We start from the raw sequence: 20,110 nt of genomic DNA on the forward strand, positions 1-20,110 counted from the left end.
CGATGTCTCGTCTAGGAGCTTTGATTCGTGTTGACCATAAAGTAGAGCTTCACTGTGAAAGTTGGCTGCCATTTGTGGTCATTTTCCCTTCCATCAATATGTGGACACAGTGGGGGCTCCTGTAGGGTTCGTCTTGCAGGGACTGAGGCTTTCCCCAAAAGTGGGTCTTCCATCTTCACCTCTGCCCCACCTAGAGATGGTGTCGCGTCGGCGTCTTTTTGTTTAGGATTGTGTTGCGTGGTTAGGTTCCTTGGCAGTGTGCCAGCAGGCTCCCTAGGATCTGTTCCACCCTTGTTTTCCTCTTGAATATTGTTCTGTAGGATGCATCCATCTTTCACGTAGGCAGGATGCCAGCTGCTCTCGGTACCGAGGTCCACCACGTGCAACCACGTGGGCGTCTCAGCTGACTCGTGCTGGCTTCTGGGGTCTGCAGTCCGAGGTGGTGTTCACCTGACTTGTTTATTCCTAGGGAATGTCACTAGTGCATCTGGGTCTCAGATGTCCAGCGGCATCAGCCTGGGCTCCTTCGGCAGCCGGCCGGACGGCATGCAGCAGCGCTCCTACTCTGTCTCCAGTGCCGACCAGTGGAGTGAGGCTACGGTCATTGCAAACTCAGCCATCAGCAGTGGTAAGAGAGGGCGCAGCCCCCCGGACCCGCGCCCCCCTCACGGTCCTCAGTATGAGCCAGGAGCCGGATGTGGCTCCCTGGCCGTCCGCGCTCACTCTGTGTGCAGGCCCTATGGGGCAGCTTCGTGAGCCGGGTGTGTGTCACCTTTCATCTGCAGAGCATTTGGTCCTTGACAAAGGTTTCACTCACATCCTCCCATGTGGTCCTATCAGGGAGAAGCAGATTGCCTGCCAGGTTTGGAAAGTGAGGCTGCACACACACGGTCCCGTGACAAGGACGCGAGAAATAATCATAGCCAGTATCTTAGTCACACTTTCCTGTGAGACCCCACACCCATACTTCGAGTAGCACTGCTCATGTTCCATTGTCGTGTGTGAGGTGTGTTTGCTTTTTTCATCAAAGGAAAACACAGAATTCATTCTCCTTATTAGTTTTCCAAAATTCCTGATGCACCTTCTAAATTTGGAGAGTTCCCTGTCACCTTTTTTTTTGATGAGTGTGGGCAGCCTTTCAGGAGATGGGTGTGGACGTCAGAAACCGCCCTGGTGTCTGGGCGGAATCGTGACTGATGTGCCATCCAGGCCGCCTGGCTTTGCAGCCGCGCGCTTTGCCTGTGGCGTTCTGTCTATGGCCCGCTCACCGGTATTTAACGGAATTCCCACTGTTGTATGTCGTCTATCAGACAGGGGTTTAAAGTAATTTTAGCATAATTTGTTCTAATTAAAAGATTCAGCATCAGGTCTTCCCTATAGACCCACCAGATGCTGCAGCAGGACGTTTGCTGTGGGTAAACATCGTCCTTATTTCTAGTTGCTTCCATCTCTCTGGTCTACCCTGCCAAGTGAGGGCTTGCAGTAAGGACAGCTTCAGACTGGTTGCAGGGGAGAAGTGGAGTCCATCAAGGCCGCACCCAGTGGTGCCATGACAGTGTGGGTCTGGAAGGGCGGGTGGCATGGCGTGTATGAACAGAGCATGGCCCCTGTGCCCAGCACGCACCTGCCTCTGGGGCCCCTTCCCCACCCAGAGGAGGATGCTTTGGCAATCGGTGTCCCCTTCCGCCTCTTTAGGGCTTTACGCCCATTGTCTCAGGTCCTGCGATGCCCAAGGACCCCAGGAAAGCGGGTTCTGACTCAATGAGACAAAGCACCTGGAGTTTGGTCCCTTGGAAAGTGACATCTGAGTGTTCACCTCTGTCTCCTGCCCTGGAAGGGCCTGTGCTGGGTCAGCACCTGAACCCCCCGCATGGCGGCCACAAGCCTGTCTGGTCCGAAGCATGGGTGTGCTTCCCTCTTTGTGTGGTTTGGGTGTGAACACAGCACCTGGTCCTGGGTGGCCTCTGTCGCCGAGTGTCTGCTGCTGTCATTACAGTGAGCAAGCAGTTCACATAATTACTGCATCATCAAGGTGCTCTTTCAGTATCGCTGGCCAGCCACGATTGGCCTGTGGCCACCTTTCTGCACAGATGTTTCCAGAGCCTGCTGTGCACACTGCCTTGGTCCCTCCTGGTCAAGCGGGGACCTCTTAGAACTTCCTCCTCCCAGTGCACTGTGGATCCACCACCATGGCCTGAGGAGGGCAACAGGATTGGAGTTCTCCTTATGTGCTATGGGAGTTACATTTGGGAAGAAGGGGGGAACAAAAGAGCAGGTTCTTAAGAAAGACCTCACCCCCAATCTTTGCCTCCCCTCTACTCAGAATGTTTTATAGGGGCGCCTGGGGGACTCAGTGGGTTAAGCGTCTGACTTTTGATCTCATGTTAGGTCTTGATCTCAGGCTCATGAGTGCCAGCCCTGCACTGGGCTCCGTGCTGGGGGTGGAGCCTACTTTAAAAAAAAGAATGTTTTCTAGAAAAGGCATGGGAAGTGGCATATTTGTCTAAATCTGTTCTGTGTAAGCCTTCCTGCTGCACACTTATCTCTTTGATAAAGACTCACTAGGTAACTGTCCCCCCACCCCACGTCATAGCTCTTTGCGCCTAGCTAGGCGTGTGTGCCACAGGCACTCCCCAGCACCAAAGCTTGGGACTCTGTTATTTCCAGACCATCAGTTTGGTTGGAAGTGGCATTGCACGGAAAGAGATGGCATTGGTCTCTACACACACATTTATAAAGTTCCTATAAGAGACGGTGCTCGCCTACATACAAATGGTGTTTTTATATTTACAAAGTGATTTCTCATCTGTTGACATCCTCGAGTGTCCATTCTTCATGTAGCACGCTCAGTAAAACTCGTTAGACTCCATGATGCCACAGGGCCTGAGCCCCGAACATGACACACGAGGAGCTCCAGTCCCGCCCTTTGTTCAGCCCTGTGCCATGGGACACAGAGAACCTGTGGGAAAGCCTGGGCTGAGATTGTGCAGGTAGTTGAGGGATGGACAGTCCATCAAGGAAATCTGAAAGAGAATCCAACTTGAGCAATGCTTACAGACCCGGATGGGGGGTTTTTTGGTGCCAAACCACAAGAGGAAGTTATTATAAGCATTGAGGCAATTTGTACAAGGGCTCAGGGAGAAGGAAAAAGGGAAATGCAACCACCAGGGAGTGGACGTGACATGAAGGGGCTGTTGGGAACGTGCAAGGGGAGATGGGTGCAGATTGGACAAGAAGAGGTCAGAATGGCAACATTAATTAGCATCTTAATTTTAAGGCTTAGAGTTGGCATCACTTACATAGCAAAGATCTGGAAAGGCAGCAGAGCACCGCACAGAAGAGGATTCTTGCAGTTTTCCTCCATCCTTCCTGATTCTTGTATTTTCTGAGGGTTGATGGCATGTCACAACCAACATACAGTTGAAAAGGGAAACAACAGTGGTAATAATAATGAGAGCTGATATTTATGGAGGTCTTCGTGTGGCTGATCTCATTTGATCTTCAGGGAGTAGACACTGATGTTAGCTCCCCTTGGTTAGGGAGATGTGGGACCGTATTGCTTGTCTGGGAGGGGCCGGGATGCAAACCTGAGAACACGTCATAGCTCTTTGCGTGGTGCTTCTTGAGATGTGCTTCCCAGACGAACAGCAGCAGTTACCACCCCTGGAAGTTGGTTACAAGCGCACATTCCTAGTCTCTTCCCAGACCCACTGTCTCTGAGGCTCAGGGCTGGTCCCCAGCAACCTGTGTGTTAACAAACCCTCCATGGAACGGTGTCGCGTGCTGACGTTTGAGAACCATGGCTCTGGGATCAGGCAGTGCCTGGGAGTTCTCTAGAAATGCAGCCATCCAGGCTCCGCCAAGACCCGCCCGGTGGGAGCCTCATGTTCCTGGGATCCCTGGGTACTCTGGTCCACCTGGGCATTAAGAAGCCCTGTCCACACCTGCGGTGAGAGTAACATCCTGGCTTCTTGCTGCTTAGCACCATCCCTGCCTTCTGTGATCCATCAGGTCCCCAGACCCAGAGCAATTTTTAATGAACCTCAGGGCATCAGGTCTGACAGGCGACTTCCAAGAAAACATGTTTATGAATGGATTTCCAGACCTCAACTTGGGCATCAACATTCTCTGCCGTGTTGGAAAATAATCACCAAAGAAACAAACATAATTAAGAGCTTTCTGTCGTACTTTTTTCTTTTCAAGTTGCAATTGATACAAATCCCACTCTCTTTTTTTTAATCATTTTATTCCCCCCTGCCTGTCCCAGGTATCTGGTTTGCATGTCAGAATCATAAAAGCTTACACAGTGCTAGCAGCAGGGACAGGGGAAGCTAAGCTGCTTTTGAATCCAAATGCCCCTGAATTGGTGAATTTGCCTTCCCATTGTCATACACTTTATTATAAAACGTAATAATAACAACATCAGGACTCAATTTTTCTCTGCCCCCTCGTCCACAACTAAATTAAGACTTTGGCTCCAGAGAACTTTTGAAAGGCTCCCCCTCTCTATGCACAGGTACCCTGAGGGGTTTCTCTCTTTTAAGCAGCTGTGAGCAACTCCTAATTAGATAGATTACTTTGTAGTGTGCAAAACTACCAAACAGGAGGTTCTGGTTAAATTAAGGGGGGGAGGAGAAGAAGAATCCATTCTGTGAAATGGAATGCCCCACTGCTTTATGACTATTACTGTTGTAAGGTTTTACATTAAGTACCTGAGGTTTAAAATTAAATGTCTAATATAATTTGGCGTTGCTAACATGAGACCCGCATCTGCCCTTAGAGGAAATCCAGACAGCTCAGTTCGGGGTTTCAAATTGCTGTCTGCTGGCTCTCGAGCAGCACGGAGGATTGGGTCCCTCTTCGGCGAAGCGCCACATGCTGCTCGGCATAATTTTTTAAATGCAGAAACATATTCATCTTCAGCTTCGGCATTGGAAGAGGCTGTTCCCGTAGTACATGAAAAATTAATTTTTTTACATTTTTCCTCACTCTCCTAAGTGTTTGACAGAAGTAATTTTTGCAGCAAGAGGGAATAAAAACTGGTGGCTGTAAATTCCTGTCCTGCAACCTCTTGTGTAGATTCTTTATGGACCCAGAATTGATCTACATGTCAGACCCTGTTGTGGTTTAAACTGTTTATCACCGTAATGGCAGCAGTGAGCCTGTGAACACCAACTTATAATCCTGGGTGAAAGAAATTGTTGTTTGCAGTCAATGAAGGGGCAGCTTAGCTTTATTGATAGATTCAGGACAATTATCTCTGCAACAACTATTGGCTGAGAGTTTTCATGAGTCTTATCGGGAGCCTGTGAATTTTTTTTTTTTTGATTAATCATTTTCTTTATAGGTCGTTTTCTCTAGAAGCCTTAGCCTAGAGTTTGCATTACTGAGGGTGTAGCAGGGGACACCAGGGGGTCGTTTGTACACACTTTCTTGTCATATCTTGCTCTGAGGCTAAATGCATTTTGAGATGCATCACACCTATGCCAGTGGACCCCCCGTGTGTGTGTCTGAGTGTGTTCAGGCCAGGGAGGCCTGCCACCCCGTCTCCCACCAGTGCCAGCCTTGGGCCTCAACTGTTGGTGCTGCCACGGCAGCCCTACCCCCCACCCCTCGGCTGTCAGGTTGTTCTGCTGGCTCTACCCCATCCCCCCCACCCCAATTGCTCCATTCCAACAGTTCATCTTTGCTGCCCTGGCTGGCCATCACTGTGAATACTGCATTGCTTTCAGTGATTCTAAAGCATTTCTCTTCAACCCTTCCTCAGCCTGCCTCTACGCCCGGCCAGCAGACAGCCTTGTCATTGTGCACACATCGCACTCAGCTTTCTTCGTGAAAGTGCGCGTGTGTATGCATGTGCGCTTGTGTATCTCCTTCCAACAGTTTAATCCTGCGTCCTCCTGTTGGAATCTACCAGAATCTGCTATTGGACCATTGATCCTGAATCTGAAGCCTTTAAGATTTTTAAACCTTTAGTTTGAACTGGTTTTTTCCCGTGGCTATTTTAATGATAGAGCCTAGACACACACGTTTCAGTCCCGCTGGTTGTGTGCCCCACACTTCCCTCTGTCTTTCCCTTCCCAGGGGACTGGTCCAGGGATGGTCAGAGAGGGTGCTGGGACTGGGTGCCAGGATGTTTACAGTCTGAGCGCTTTTTTCCTCTTCCTGGGTAGTATGCTGACAATTTTGGCGTGTTGCCAGCAGGTGGTGGTAGTGTGACACAGCCGCTCCGACCATGAGGCTTCATTTGTAGGAGGGTTTTTGTGAGGGAGGAAAGGAGAAGGTTAAGGTGGGAACTGCCTTTGTAGTCAGCGGCCTCTCTGTGTCCAGAGCTTGACATCTAATGTTCATTTTCTGAGAATCACTGTTGCTATTTGATAACTGAGGTTCAAAAAGGCTGAGAAACCCAAGACACTTAATAATTAGCCAAAATTCAAACCCAAGTCTTTCTGATGCAGAAGCTTACAGTTTCCCCCTTTGCCATTTTTTTAAAGGGAACGTGAATGCTTAATATTAAAACATTGTATCATGAAAGTTGTTTATCTTTATAAAGCTTGCTTTTAAAGAAAATAACGTTTTCCCTTCTCTGGTTTCTCCTGAACTTTTCCCTTTATCATCAGTTCTTCCCCGATCCTGGCTGGCATTCAAAAACCATTCCCTGGGGTTTGTCATCAACCTTCAGCTCAGCGCAGTGTTAAAGGGCCCGTGGGCTCTCATCTCTCAAAGCTGGACACCCCGTCTCAGCGGCTGAGGTCTGCTCCCCTCATTGGGCTGGTCGGCCTAATTAAAGGGATGACCCCAGTTCCCTCTGTGCTCAGAGCCTGCTTTCCTTTCTCTGCATGTGGCCAAGGAGAAAGCAGAAGCTTCCTGGGGTAACTGGCCACAGGGGGGAAAAGGTGTATTTTTTTTTCTCCTCTCAATCAAAACGCTGTTACTTTGTACTTTATCTCCTTAGTTCCTTCCTGCTAGCTATTTCTAGCAGCAGGTGCTGACCAGAGAAAACATTGCCCCCAATATCAGAACAGGGAGCCGTGGATTTCATGCTTGAAGGCCAGCAGCTCTCATTTTGCCTAGCAGAAGTCTAGAAATCATTTTAAACGGATGGCAGAGAGGGATACTGTTGTCAGTTGCTGTTAATACCTGCCGCGAGTCTCTTAGCCCTCTCTGGCCCTCAGTATCTTCTTCTGGACCCCTGGTTCTCAACGAGGGGTAATTTTTCCCCTCTCCCCATGCCCTGGGGATATTTGGCCATGTCTGGAGACATTTGGGATTGTCACAGCTGAGGGTCAGAGGGGTGTGCTTCTGATTTCTAGTAGCAGAGAAGCTGCTAAATTCAGCGCCACAGGATAGCCCCCCCATCGCAAGAAGTGATCCCACCCAAAAATGTCATTAATACCAAGGTTGACAAACCCTAATCTAGACAAGACAACTTCAGGTCTCTGGTCCTTTCTTCCAGCCATTGGTCCCTCATGAATTAAATAATCCTTCCTGAAGAGATGGAAGCTTGCCCGCCTCCTTTCTGGAGGGAATTCCTGCAGCCAGCCCCAGGAAGTGTCTCGTCCCTTTGACTTTGAGGGACTTTGACTTTGAGACTTTGAGCTTACCCCCAGGCAGAAGCCAGAGGTTGTCACTTCTACTCAGTCTTACTGCCCTCACCAGCTCTGATGTTCCCTGGCATCCAGCAAACACTTGGTGCTTGCTGGGCATAAGGGCCCCCCAAGATGAGGACCAAGAATGATTCCCACCCAGCTGACCAGGGCTGGACTGCGTCTCAGGTGCCCAGAGCGCAGTGCGGGGGAAGGAAGGCCCCAGCAAGCATGGCATGGCCTTGGCTGTTGGCAGTCCTGTGTGCCACCTGTGTGAGGATGTGTGGACAACATCGCAGGCATCACATTGGTACCCTTCCGATCTAGAGACCACAGAGTGAAACTGAGGGCTGATGGCCCAAATTCAGGTTCAGTGAGCCGACTGTACAGGGCTGCAGTGGGGCAGCCAGCCCTAGACGGTACTCACTGACATAGCTTTGTCCTGAGAGAATGGGAGGCCTCGGACCACCTTCTGTCCTCACCTCCCCTCAGGTTCTGTCGTGGGGCCCCCTTTCCAGAAACCTACATCAGATAGGGACTGAGAACTGGGAGAATGGGAGCCTCACAAACCTGGCTGCACATCTTGGGCTTTAGGATGCTTTTTAGAAATCCCAGTTCCCGGGGTTGAGGGCTGGCACCACAGTTCCTCTGGCCAGGGCTGAACCTGAGCACCAGAATGTTCCCCAGGTGTTTCGAACGTACATCTAAGGTTGAGATCCACTCTTCAAGGGGGTTGTGCATGAACCATGGCTCCGAGAAACATGAGCCTTATTCTGTAGACGAGCCTGTTGATCTCGGGGCACTGATTCCACAGTGCGGGAAGGATTGTTGTGACAGTTTTGACACAAATAGCATCAGGTAACCTGACACAGCATATTTCGAAATGATTGGCTCCAACTTTTTCTTCTTGAATCTTCTACTTTCTTATTCACCTGATGACTGTCTTTTACTTTTACCAAGGAAATAGGGGGAGGTGCTCCCTCACTTCCCATGCTCAGACCCACCCCTGCTGCACCTGCCACAGCCCCGTGCTCAGGCCCATCCCCGCTTTACCTACAGTGCCCACGGCCACTCTGCTTCCTGCTTGCACAAGGGACGAGCTGTCCCTGCCCTTGGCCAGCGTCCTCCATTCCACCTCTGTACCCATCAGGTCTCCACGTCCAAATGACTCTGTTCCTAGGTTCATCATGTCTCCTTCCTGTGTCCCTGGCTCTCCCCAGTCATCAGATCCTGCTTAGGAGCCTGCACACCTGCCCTGACAGCTCTCCTCCTGCTGCTGGCCAGGAGAAGCCCTCAGCAGCTCCCAGGCCTTGGTCCGCTCTCCTTCTGAGCAACCCTGCCCAGGACAGCTTTCCATACTCCCTGTCCCCAGTTACTCCCCGGCCACTTTCTCTCTGACCTGTCCCAGTCGTCCTCTGTCCCAGCCCTTCTGGAACACTGTTCTCACCCATGGCCAGACCTTCCCCCCCTGCCAACTCCTTGGTTCCCTTCATAATCTCCTTGCTGGAAACTCTTTTCTTGGCTTCCCCCATGACACATTCTCTGTGTTTTCCTGCTGTTTTCTTGACTATGTCTCAGAATCATCACCTTCTCTTTCAGACCTCAGATCCTTGATGTTGCTCCAAACATGGTCTTCTCTCCTCACCTTACACCCCCCCATCCCCCGAGTGGTCCTAGCCATCTATCTAGACACAGAGGACACCCGAGTTCTTACACCCCACTGGACCACGCTCTCTTCCATTGAGCACGTGTGATCAGCCACCTACTTGAAGGGCTGTTGACCCACTCACACTTAGCATTTCCAAAGGGGACTCCAGACTTCAGTCTGCTGTCCACCATCTCCTCCCAGGAGCGCAGGCCACACACAGTTTCTCATACCCTTAACTCACTGAATCAACTCGTACAGCTGGTTCTTTGCACTCTGCTCCTGAGTGCACACCTGGTTGCCCACCAAGCTGCCTCTCTTGCCCATGGTTCCCACCACAGCTCTGCCTTGTCAGGCCTGTTTCTTCCCCCACCGTGTGTTGTTGCTTCCGAGAGGTTGGCCAGTCTCATCTTCTTAAAAAAAAAAAAACATGAATCAGCTTGCCACGCCCCCCACATGACACTGCGGTGGCTTCCCTGCTGCACACGGGCTGTGTTCCTGATGTTTTATTTCTGGCTGACAAGGCCCCAGCTGGACTGGCCCCTGATGTTTCTTTATCCCATGTCCCACCTGCCCCTCCCTTCTCCCTGTCCTTGGCTCCTGCCCACTGCTCTGCTCAGAGCTGGGTGAGCTTCTGTGTGTCCGCAACACCCCAGTGGCTCCTCTGTTTCCCCTCCAAGCCTGCCCATACTGCCTTCTCCTCTTGGCTTTCTTGAGAGCTAGCTTACACAGTGTGCCTGCCTGTTTGTTTCCCTGCCCCAGCCACTTTCTAGCCAGTCACTGTGTGGGATTGTGTGAAGTCATCCCTTCTTGTTTTCTTGTTTGTCTTTTGCAAGAAAGTAACTACATAAGGAGAGAGTCTTCAGAGTCTTACAGTCTCCATCCTTGAGTGCCAGAGGCCACGCCCTGCACGCTGTCCCAGTGTCTTCTCTGCACACTGCTGGTCTCGCTCATGATCCTTGAATGAGCACACATGGACAGGCACCAGAACACACCAGGAAAGTACACGCCCCATGCGACATGGCAGCATGGTGGGCTGGCTAAGGTCTCTGCCCATCCCATGATAAAATTCATTGAATTTTTAAGATTTCTCTTTTTAAACAAAATGCTTGGCATGGTGCTCCAAAAACTATTTACTAGCAGAGCTGGTGCCCCTCAGGACAGAGTAGGTTGCCAGGACTTACCATGTGCCAGCAGGGGACATTGACAGCGGGCTATTAGAAGCACATTGTTCATGTTTTCATGAACAAGTTGGCAAGAGTTAGTTACCGGTTAGAGTTTACAACTGAATTTCCTGCCTTTAATTATCTCAACCCTTTCTGGAATCACAAGCAGAGTCAGTGCTAAATTAAGGAGGAATAATCTAGATTAGGTGCACTTCACAGCAATTATTAAATTTTCTATTTAATTTCATGTATTTCACGAATACTTATTGACCACTTACCTTGCTCCGGCTGCTTCCCCTCCCCTGGTGGGAGATCAGGGATCCACACAAAATTCCTGGTCTGTAGAGGGGAAGGGAAAAGAGACGGGGTATCATTGAGTGAACACGTTGAAATAGGCTTCGTCAAGTGGTGAGAAGTAGATTGAGGGTAGAGGGTGGCTAAGACATGCGTGTTTGGTTCCGAAATCAGGTCTGGAGTAAATGTGTAAATTATTAATTATTTTTCCAACAGAAACTGTGAAAGCAAATTATGCATTCGTTCATTCATTCTTTCAGCAAATACACAGCAAGCACTTTACCATGTGGGAGTCCCTATTTGTATTTGAAGGTGGCCCCAAGGAAGGCAGATTGATTCATTGGACCTTAAATGCTGGTAAGAACCGGTAGGCTGGAGGACGTGTGTGCACCAGTGCAGAAGGAAGAGTGTGCGCAAAGGCTAAGGCGGTACAAGGCATCATGGAGCACTGTTGAATGACAAAGGGGAAGAGCAGGGTATGAGGCATGGAGGTTGGAAGGAGAGTTCAAGTTCCGTCATGAAGGATAAGAGCAAGAATCCTAGAAGGGTTGGCATTGACCCTGAGCAGCTGGGCGCCCCTGTGGTTTTCAGGAGGAGAGTGATGTGACTTTACAAGCTTCCTGTCTAGCCAGCATGGTCCTCATCTCACATATGGAGAGGTTGGGCAGAGGTGTGCTAGGAGAGGGGACACCCAAGTCCAGGCAGGTCACGATTCTCCAGGAAGTCTAGAAGTCACTGCTGGAATTGACACTGAGACTTGCACTTCTCATCCCCTGGGTATTTTTAGTAACATCATTTCACATTGGCCTCAACCCTGTAACAATGTGTTGTTAAAATTTTAAAGCTTCCTAAAATATAGAAGTCTAAAATTCTGTGAAATTATTTAGTGTTTTACTATTTTTGTTTATTGGTCCCTGCAGTTTTAGTTGCCAACTTTCAATTTTAGAGTTTTTGTTTTGTTTTGTTTTTAAAGATAGAATCATTTACTACACCAGTATCCAATCATCTTTAGATAGAGCAGTATAAAAAGATTAGTCAAATATATATGCTGTTACTCCAAATAGAAAACTTTCAGTGATCTTTTGTTTGCCACATTAAAACATCTGATTTTCTAACACTGTATATTTTTAAGCAGTCTGGGACTGTTTTTCATGGTTTTTTATCACCCTTGAGCCAGGAAAATATTCATTTTGTATTTCTATGTTTTGCTCAGGTTCTCATCCTGTGAATCATGTAGTTTAAAAAATGTCAGTGATACTGTCTTCCTGGTGACTTTGTTCATTATTAGAATAAAACTTGATCAGATCTTTTTCAGTGTCTTCCATGTTCCCTACTATAGAATGTATAAGGACATGCAAAAATGGAAAGACCTAAAGGGCTTAAAACATTTTAGGTACCAAGAAGAAAAAAAGGAGTGGAAGTAAGAGTGGAGAAGGAGTGATTATAAAAATGTAAGTAATTGTGAGTTGTTTGGAAGGAGATGGATCAGGTATATAGAGTGGATGGATGGATGGATGGACGGACGGACGGACAGATGGACAGATGGACTGGTGGGCAGATGGGTGGGTGGATGGATGAGATAGGTAGACAGGGTGATGATAGATAGATAGAGGGATAGAGAGATAGATAGAGGATAGATTGAGTGGAAGGGTGGAAGGATGAGATGAGTAGGTAGTAAGTAGGGAGATAGATGGTAGATAGGTAGATGATAGATACAGTTGGCCGCTGTGTAGTGGTTGATCAGTACCATCCTCAAACCCTCTGTATTTCCACCTTTAGGTTTTGTATATTGCTGTGGTTTTCATTCTTAAACTTCTTTCAATGAATATATATCTTTTATTACATCTTTGCTTTATTATCTGACAGAAAAGATTATTAACAGAAAGTAATATTAATATTAATTATACAATGATACTAAAAATTTTATATCGTGAGGAAACAGATGATTATTTTAAATGACCTAAAATTTTATTCTTTTATATGAAGAAACATTTTAAACATACGTAGTTATAAATGCTATTTTAATTGCTACATTATTTCTGCAGTGGGGTTTTTAAAATCTTACTACAGTTGCAGGGAAATGTTTCTATGTTTATTGCAGAGTTTCTTAAAATGTATCTTATTTACAGGAAAATAATTGTAATTGCATTTGAGATCCAGTGTGGGGGCGGACATCGTCAATGAACGTGGCATGCGGTTACCCCACCCCTGCTTGCCATCTGGCGTGGTTCGGGAGTTCTCCTCTCGTGTGCTGGCTGGTCTGCAGCCTGTGGTTGAGCCCACAGCCTTATCAGTTTTCAGATGGGCCCTCCCTTTCTCACAGTGTTTGTAAATAAGTAGTCCCCAGCTGGACTCATAATCAAATCTTGAGTCGTAACTGAGATAAGCATTACTACTTTAGAAGTATTTTCTGTGTATAGTGTAATGAGAAACAGAATTACCTAATGTACTTCAAAACGTCGAGCTTGTTTTTCCAAGATCAGAAACTCAGCTTTCAACCAGCTGTTGACTCTCATTTCATATCCAGCTTTGCATTGGTGTGACAAGTCAACTAAGAATCTCTGCTCCCCAAAACCAGCCCACAGAAATCTCGTAACTGCTTTCCTTTGACATCAAAATGTCCAGGAAATCCTGTGTCCAGAAACACTACCTCAGCACCTCAGCATCTCCACACAAGATGCCTTTATGGTGGGGGTGCAGAGGGAAATTGAAGTCTGGGGGCATGTCAGCCCCAATCAATCAGAAGACAGTGGCAGCGCCCACCAGACACGCGGGTCAGGCCCCCAGATGAGATTTGTACGGCAACAGCATCCATCCAGAGCACGCTTTCTAGAAAAATTATCATCTACGGAAGTCAAGGTGTAGGTCATTACCTGAGCCAGCACCTGGTTTTTACACACGGCTTTCTTCTGGGGGCACAGGCAAGCTGTAATCCACAGTGTTAGCAATCAGATCACTTTAATACCAGTTCCTGAACAAGTATTTGTTTTAAAAAAGAAATTATTTCATACTCTAGTCCTTTTTTCACTTAAAATTGTGTTACCAATAGTCTGTTTCTTATTTAAAAGATTCTTTGATTTCTAGATAAATGGATACTAGATGCACTAGTATGAAAGCACTACCAGTAAATGGATGTGACATCTGTCCTGTGGCTAGAACACGGTGTCACGCTGGTGTCAGTTATGCACCTGTCACCCCATTCTGGGAAGCCTGCTGCCTTCCCTCTGGCATGTGGCTAACTACCACATCCCTTCATTCTGGCAAGTGGCTAACTACTATTTCCCTTCATTAATTTTTACAATAATAACTGTATTTTTCCTTCAATATAAAACATCATAGTTGAGAAAAATTGAAAAGGCAGAGAAGCTTTTTGCTTTAAAAACAAACTCCCCACAGTAAGTTTTCAGTTTGAGGGTATACACCCTTCTAGTTGTGTCTGTGTTCTTCTTTATTTGCGATGTTGGATTATAAGTGACTTTAGCTGTAGATACGTTAACTTTCCATTCTAAGAACAGTTCATAAATTTGAAACAACCTCTATCACCAACAGTGAGGGACTGGGTAAAGAAATCATGGTAAACCCCTGCAAGGAGACACTGCACGGCCATGAAAAGGGCACTCTCTCTGGACAGACATAGGACAAGGTGTCCTTGTCCTATGGAGGTGGTTGAGCCTTGCTCTCGTGCAGTTCACCCCAGCTGTCCCTTTCATGTCCCTGCAGAGACCATTTTATCCATGAGGCGCTGGTGACCCCTCCCTAAACGTGCCCCCACTCCTCTTCCCTGCCTTACTTTCTCTGTACCCCTAATCACCTTGTGATTTCTTCCTTTACTGCTTAATTTGTTATCTTCCACCACCAGAATGTGAGGGGAACGACTCTGCCAAGTTCACAGGTCTTTCCCAGGCCTCGAACAGGGTCTGCCGCCTCAGTCAGTATCCACCCAGTGAACTTCCACTCAGGTTTTATGTAATGGAATGAACAGCCAAATGTTATTATTTGCCATGTGGTTTTCCTGGATTGGGTGATTTTTTTTATATTGCTCATTAAATTTACTGTACAGCTCTGTGAGGTCATATTGTTATCCCCGTTTTTAAATGAGAAAACACAGTCTTAGAGAGTTTGAATAATTTTCCCAGGGTGACAGATGGGAGGGGTCATGTGTGATGCAGGTGTGACACACAGGTGGAAACCCGAGCTGTGGGTGGGGCCAGGCCGACTGTGTACCCACCCGTGTGCCCACCTGCATGCATGTGTAAAAACCCAGCTGGATGGAAAGAGTACAGACATCTCCAAGATCGTAAATGTTTTTCCCTTTTCTCTTTTCATTCTTCAGCAATAAATACATACTATTTATGGAAAAATATGTTAAATAAGATTATTTCAATTAGGAATGCTATAGTTAGAAAACACAAAGTAGGAGGTAAACATTTGCAAATCTTTCTACTTGTCAGTAGGTATAGTCAGTTCAAAACCATAATTTATCCAAAAACCAAGAGCAGTGAGTCTTTCTTTGTGGTAATAGAAAGTGGTCCTTGCCTGGCTATGGAGGGCAGAAGAGCTGGAGGTAGGCATTTGGGGCCCTGGGTGGCAGCCATGGGAGAGCCAAGACACCTGCGTCCTTGCGCCCATCCTGCCCCTTGCCACACAGTGAAGAAAATTAGAGATACAGAAAGACCCAACCAAATGCAGAGCAACTGGTCCAATCCTGGTGACGCTCTGCCGAGCCTGCCCTGTGCCCTGGAGGGCAGACGTAGTTTCAGCAGTAAGCTGAATTGTTCACAAACACGGATTGGCTTCAGGAGGAATGTGCCTCAGCCTCGAGTTTAATTATATTGAGGAAATTACAGGGTTTCATAGTCCGTGAATGTCCTTGTCTGCCTGGACAGAGGGCAAGGCTCTGAATCCTGCTCTTGCTGGCCCCGTCCTGTCTCCGCCAGAAAGCACGCCTTGAACAAGTAGGCCTGTTCTGAGAAGTACCAGATGTGAAGTCAGATAGAATCAGACTCCCACTTCTGTGTGTGATCTCACTTTTCAAATTTCTTCCTGCAAATGTGTACTGAAGTTGGATTTGTAAGAATCGTAGCTGTAACACTTCACAAAGGGCCATGCTTTCCCAGAGGAGCTAGAAAATACTGTGAGAGTCCTAATTACACCTCATCTCAGCCTCTTCTTCTGCATGCTGTCTCCATGTCATCATTTTGTTCTCTTTCTTCACAATTGAGCAGCTCCACTTAAATCCCCCACGTAGCCAAGGCTATCTAGACTTGTTACTTTGAGCGTGCCTAGTGAATTCCATTTTTGTGCCCATTTTGCAAGAAGCTTGTACGTGCATGCTCTCTTCACTAATACCAGCATCTCCTTTTTTCTGTTTCCCTCTCAGTCTCATAAAATAAGAGCAGAATCTCTGTGGTCACCCTAGCTGCATGCACAGCCCCAGCCAGGCTATCCCTCCAGGTCCGTGGGGTATCCTTGTCCTTCAGGTAGTCACGCCTCCAAAGGTCAGGGTCTCAGCCGAATGACAAGGTGTGCTGGATAGAGGGAGACCATTTCCCCTGTGAAGAAGTGCCCCTGGATCTAGAATGAGCAAACGAACTCGAATTTCAAAGAAGAAAATACATAGATCCATTCTTCCTTTTCTATGGCCAGAACCAGGGAGTCAGAGAGGCACCAGAAGTAGCAATGGGGCCACTCCTGAGAGCCCTTGGCCACTGTGAATGGAGAGGGGAGTGTTTACTGATAAAAGCCAGTCGGGGCTGGAGTTTGAGACTGTGGAAGTGGGGTGGATGCTGGGGTCTGCATACATGTGGATTGAGAGACCCTTTCCATTTCATGCCCAGACAACCTGGAAGTCCCCACTTCCAGGGGCCACTCAGAGTCTCCCGAAGCCTGTGAGCCATAGAATCTGAAAGATTAGAGACAGCTGGTCCCGGCCACTGCTGGAAGGTGGGCTGTGCCAGGGTGTGTGGGCAGGGGCAACTGGCAAGAGCGTATTCAGAAGAAAATTGTGGATCGCCTGGAACCTTCTGTAGAAGTGGGGGGAGAATAGGAAAAAAAAAGGTATTCCTCAGGAAAGGGGCGGGCAGAGCCTTGGAGGCAGGGAGGAGGCCCACATCCTGGTTGGGGAGGCTGGTGGGTAGTTGTTTCTTTTAACCTCACCCCAGGGGATAAAAGGCAGCAGTAGGGAAGAATGGGAATGAGCGATTCTTTGATGAATAGCAGGCGGCAGATTCCACTTCTCTAGCTGGGGCTGCTGCACCCTCCACTGACCCTTCCATCGGCCACAGGGGGCTGGCCTTCTGCTTAAGGAAAAGGAGAAAAATGTCAGTTATTATGTTTGGGAACACAATCTTATCTTTCATTTTATTTTACAGCAATTTCCCCAAAGATCAACCATAGTGTCTGATTGAACCATATTGACAAAATTTTTAGCCACAATAAAGAAAATGCTTTAAGCTCAAAGCAGATTCCACTCAGAATCTCCAAACACTTTATTTTATTGTGTTGCATTTTTATTTTTTTTTGCCAGGGGAAAGCCCAAGTTCTAAGACAGTGCTGGAAGTAACACGATAAAACCATTGTAGTATCAGTGACATCTGTTCTTTTCTTTAAAAGAATGTTCTAGACTTAATGCTGCATTCTTAACTGCTTCTTGTCAGAAGCAAGCTTAATCTTCGTTTTTACACACCATCATTAATTTTAGAGATGACAGCAATTTGTCATTTTTGTAGAGAAGACAAAATAAGAGCCACTCACTTGACCAATATTATCATCTATTGAAAAAGGCTGTACTTTAAACTGTGCTTCAGAAATGAAATGATATCTTGGCTGCGGTTCTGAATGAAGATATTACTCCTGGTATCTTTATCCATGGGGTTATTGGCAGAGACAGTTATCCTGAGTATAAAATTTGACAGAGTTTCAGTCAGGTTAAAATTATCTGTCATGTTACGAACTTTTCCTGTACTTAGCAGTCCGGGGGGATTCTTGATTTGAGATTGACGCAAGGTTGTCATGACTCCCAGCTGCATGGAACACAGAAATAAAGGGCAGGTTTGCAGAGGGGCTGTGCCATTTTCACACAACCTCTTACGTACCTAATTCTTAACCATCAAAATCATTAGATTTTCTTGAGCTTTGTTCTTTTTCTCATTCTTGGAAAGGATCGCAGAGTGGGATTAAGATTGGGGTGCCCATGGACGGCTCAGGTCACGATCTCAGGGTCATGGGATCGAGCCCCACACCATGCTCCAGACTAAGCACAGAGTCCACTTGAGGTTCTTCACCACCCCCCGCTCTTCCCCCGCTCATGCGTGTGTGTGCTCTCTCTCTCTCGCTCAAGTAAATAAATAAATACATAAAATCTTTAAAAAGATTGAGGTGCCCATGTGCTAATACTTACGGTGGGAAACTGGCATAAACGGGGATTGTCCCAAGCAAAGCAGGATGAATGTCACCCTAGTTAAGCTTGGGGCAGCCTTGATTTCTCACGGGTAGTACCCATGGGAATCACTCGTTTTACGCTAGCCCCAAATCCATGGTATCCTCTTCCGTTACATGATCAGAATCCTGGCCTGGAGATGCATCACACTTCACCAGCCCGCTAGCCTCTTCGTGGACTGGGCTGTGTTTGCACCCCTAGAACTTAAAGCTTGCCAAATGCAGGAAACCATCAGGCTCCTTTGCAACAAGGAGGAATCCTGACTACAAATCTTGGATGAAAACCAGAGAGCCCACTCTGATCTACTTGTTTGCCATCTGGACCTGCTGCCTATTTGTGACCCGGTAAATATTTTAAATACAGTGTTTAAGTGTGTCAAAAGTAAGAAGTCATTAACCTCATCTTCTCATTAATGTCACACCAGATTGATTCCAGTGCTCAATGAACAGATGACCTTACTGTCTCAACTTACTTATTTAAATGAGTGTGTGGCCACTGCTTACCTGCCACTAGTTAGAAACATGAGTGGGTTGATAATATCTGGTTTGCCAGCAGAAGAGTTAGAGGTCAACCCCAGCCTTGGAATCTACATGAAATATGTAGCGCAGTCATTAGTCATTAGCAGCAGGTTAGCAAAATTCTGGAACAGCAGGAAAGAGAAATATTCTCTTTTCAGTAGCTGTTAAAGGAGTCATTTCACTCTTATCCAAAAAAAAAATAGAATTCATGGCCCAGATCTTCACATTTGAATATTAGGGGAGGGGTGTTTCTGTATTTTTCCCCCAAATGTTTATTTTGTTAAAAGGTTATTCAGTTACAGAGCAGGTACCCAAGGCAGCTCGTGATGCAAATTTAGGTACCTTCAGCATCCGCGCGAATCAGTTGGTAGCCACGTGGGATTACAGTTGGATTAGTCTGTTAGGGTTCTGCACTGTTAACTGCACCACCATACTTTTCTGTTTCCTTCACTGCTCTTTCCCCAGGGTCTGGAACAGTACACCCCTCGAAGCAGGCACTGGGTAGTAGTTTGTTGAATCAGTGAATATCTGCTGTCTACATACATCCATGCACATGCTCCCTGAATAGGTAGTCAAGGTCTTGCTCCTCTCCGCACTGAGCTGCGTCACCTGTGTCTGCAGTGGTTGCAGGTTGCCCTCCATCAGCTCCAGGGTTTTCTATGGGCGGGTTACTCATGGAACCCAACCGTTTGGAGTTTCCCTCACTGGCCAAGTGGCTCAGGGAGCGAGGGAGTCCCACTCAGCAACCTCAAGCCCACTGACTGGGGCTATTGTGTGGGCCCAGGTGTGGTGGAAGGGAATGGAGTTTCAGAGGCTGGCGGGGCCTCTTTCAAGTGGCCCGGCCTTTTGTTTGAGGCACCTGACACCACAGCACTCTCTCTAGCTCCTGTGATGGGGGCATGCCACCTACCAGCAATAAAGACTTGGGAAGCTCAAGGGTCCCTTTTCATAATCAAGCTGCCTGTCCCACAGCTTAGGAGAGAATAGTGAAATCACGTGGGACAATAAGTTTTTCAAATACTATTTTTAATGACATCATTTCTCTGACTTTGCAAATTAACATTTGATTTCATTCAAAACAAAAATAACAACCATTGACTTGAAACAACAAAATGTTACATGGGATGCCTGGGGGAAATTGAGATCTTTTTTTAAAAAATATAATTTATCATCTTTGTATGGTAATAATTTATTTTGCAAAGTGCTCAAAACTGTGTGGATATTTATTACAGGTTTTTCAGCTGGCGTTTAAATAATATTTAAAGTCTCCGGGTCTTAAACGTACAATTCTAGATATACTGGATGTTTGTTTCCTCTGGCATTTAAAAAAAAAAATTACTCATGTTTATGTTCTTTGTGCTGCCAGTTAAGTCTTGAGACCCTCTGTTTTTCAAAGACCTTTTTATTGAGCACCGATTTTTGCTGGTTGGTCCCTACTGGAGGGACACTACCATGTAAGAGAA

The 20,110-nt window shown here is 47.0% G+C and overlaps 1 protein-coding gene across 8 annotated transcripts in view; it reads left to right on the forward strand.

Annotated features, from left to right (window-relative positions):
* AGAP1 (ArfGAP with GTPase domain, ankyrin repeat and PH domain 1) overlaps positions 1 to 20,110 on the forward strand; it is a 505,060-nt gene that overhangs the window by 354,150 nt on the left and 130,800 nt on the right. For 6 of the 8 annotated variants that reach the window (XM_032857552.1, XM_032857553.1, XM_032857554.1 and 3 more), the window contains one exon: positions 470 to 628. The exons of the other annotated variants lie outside the window; for them this stretch is intronic. In XM_032857552.1, coding sequence (XP_032713443.1) covers positions 470 to 628 — 159 coding nt within the window. The remainder of the gene's footprint in view (positions 1 to 469; positions 629 to 20,110) is intronic. 8 annotated transcript variants of the gene reach the window in all.

Source organism: Lontra canadensis, unplaced genomic scaffold (assembly GCF_010015895.1).
Source record: "Lontra canadensis isolate GAN:19392208 unplaced genomic scaffold, GSC_riverotter_1.0 scaffold13, whole genome shotgun sequence".
Classification (NCBI taxonomy): Eukaryota; Metazoa; Chordata; class Mammalia; order Carnivora; family Mustelidae; genus Lontra; species Lontra canadensis.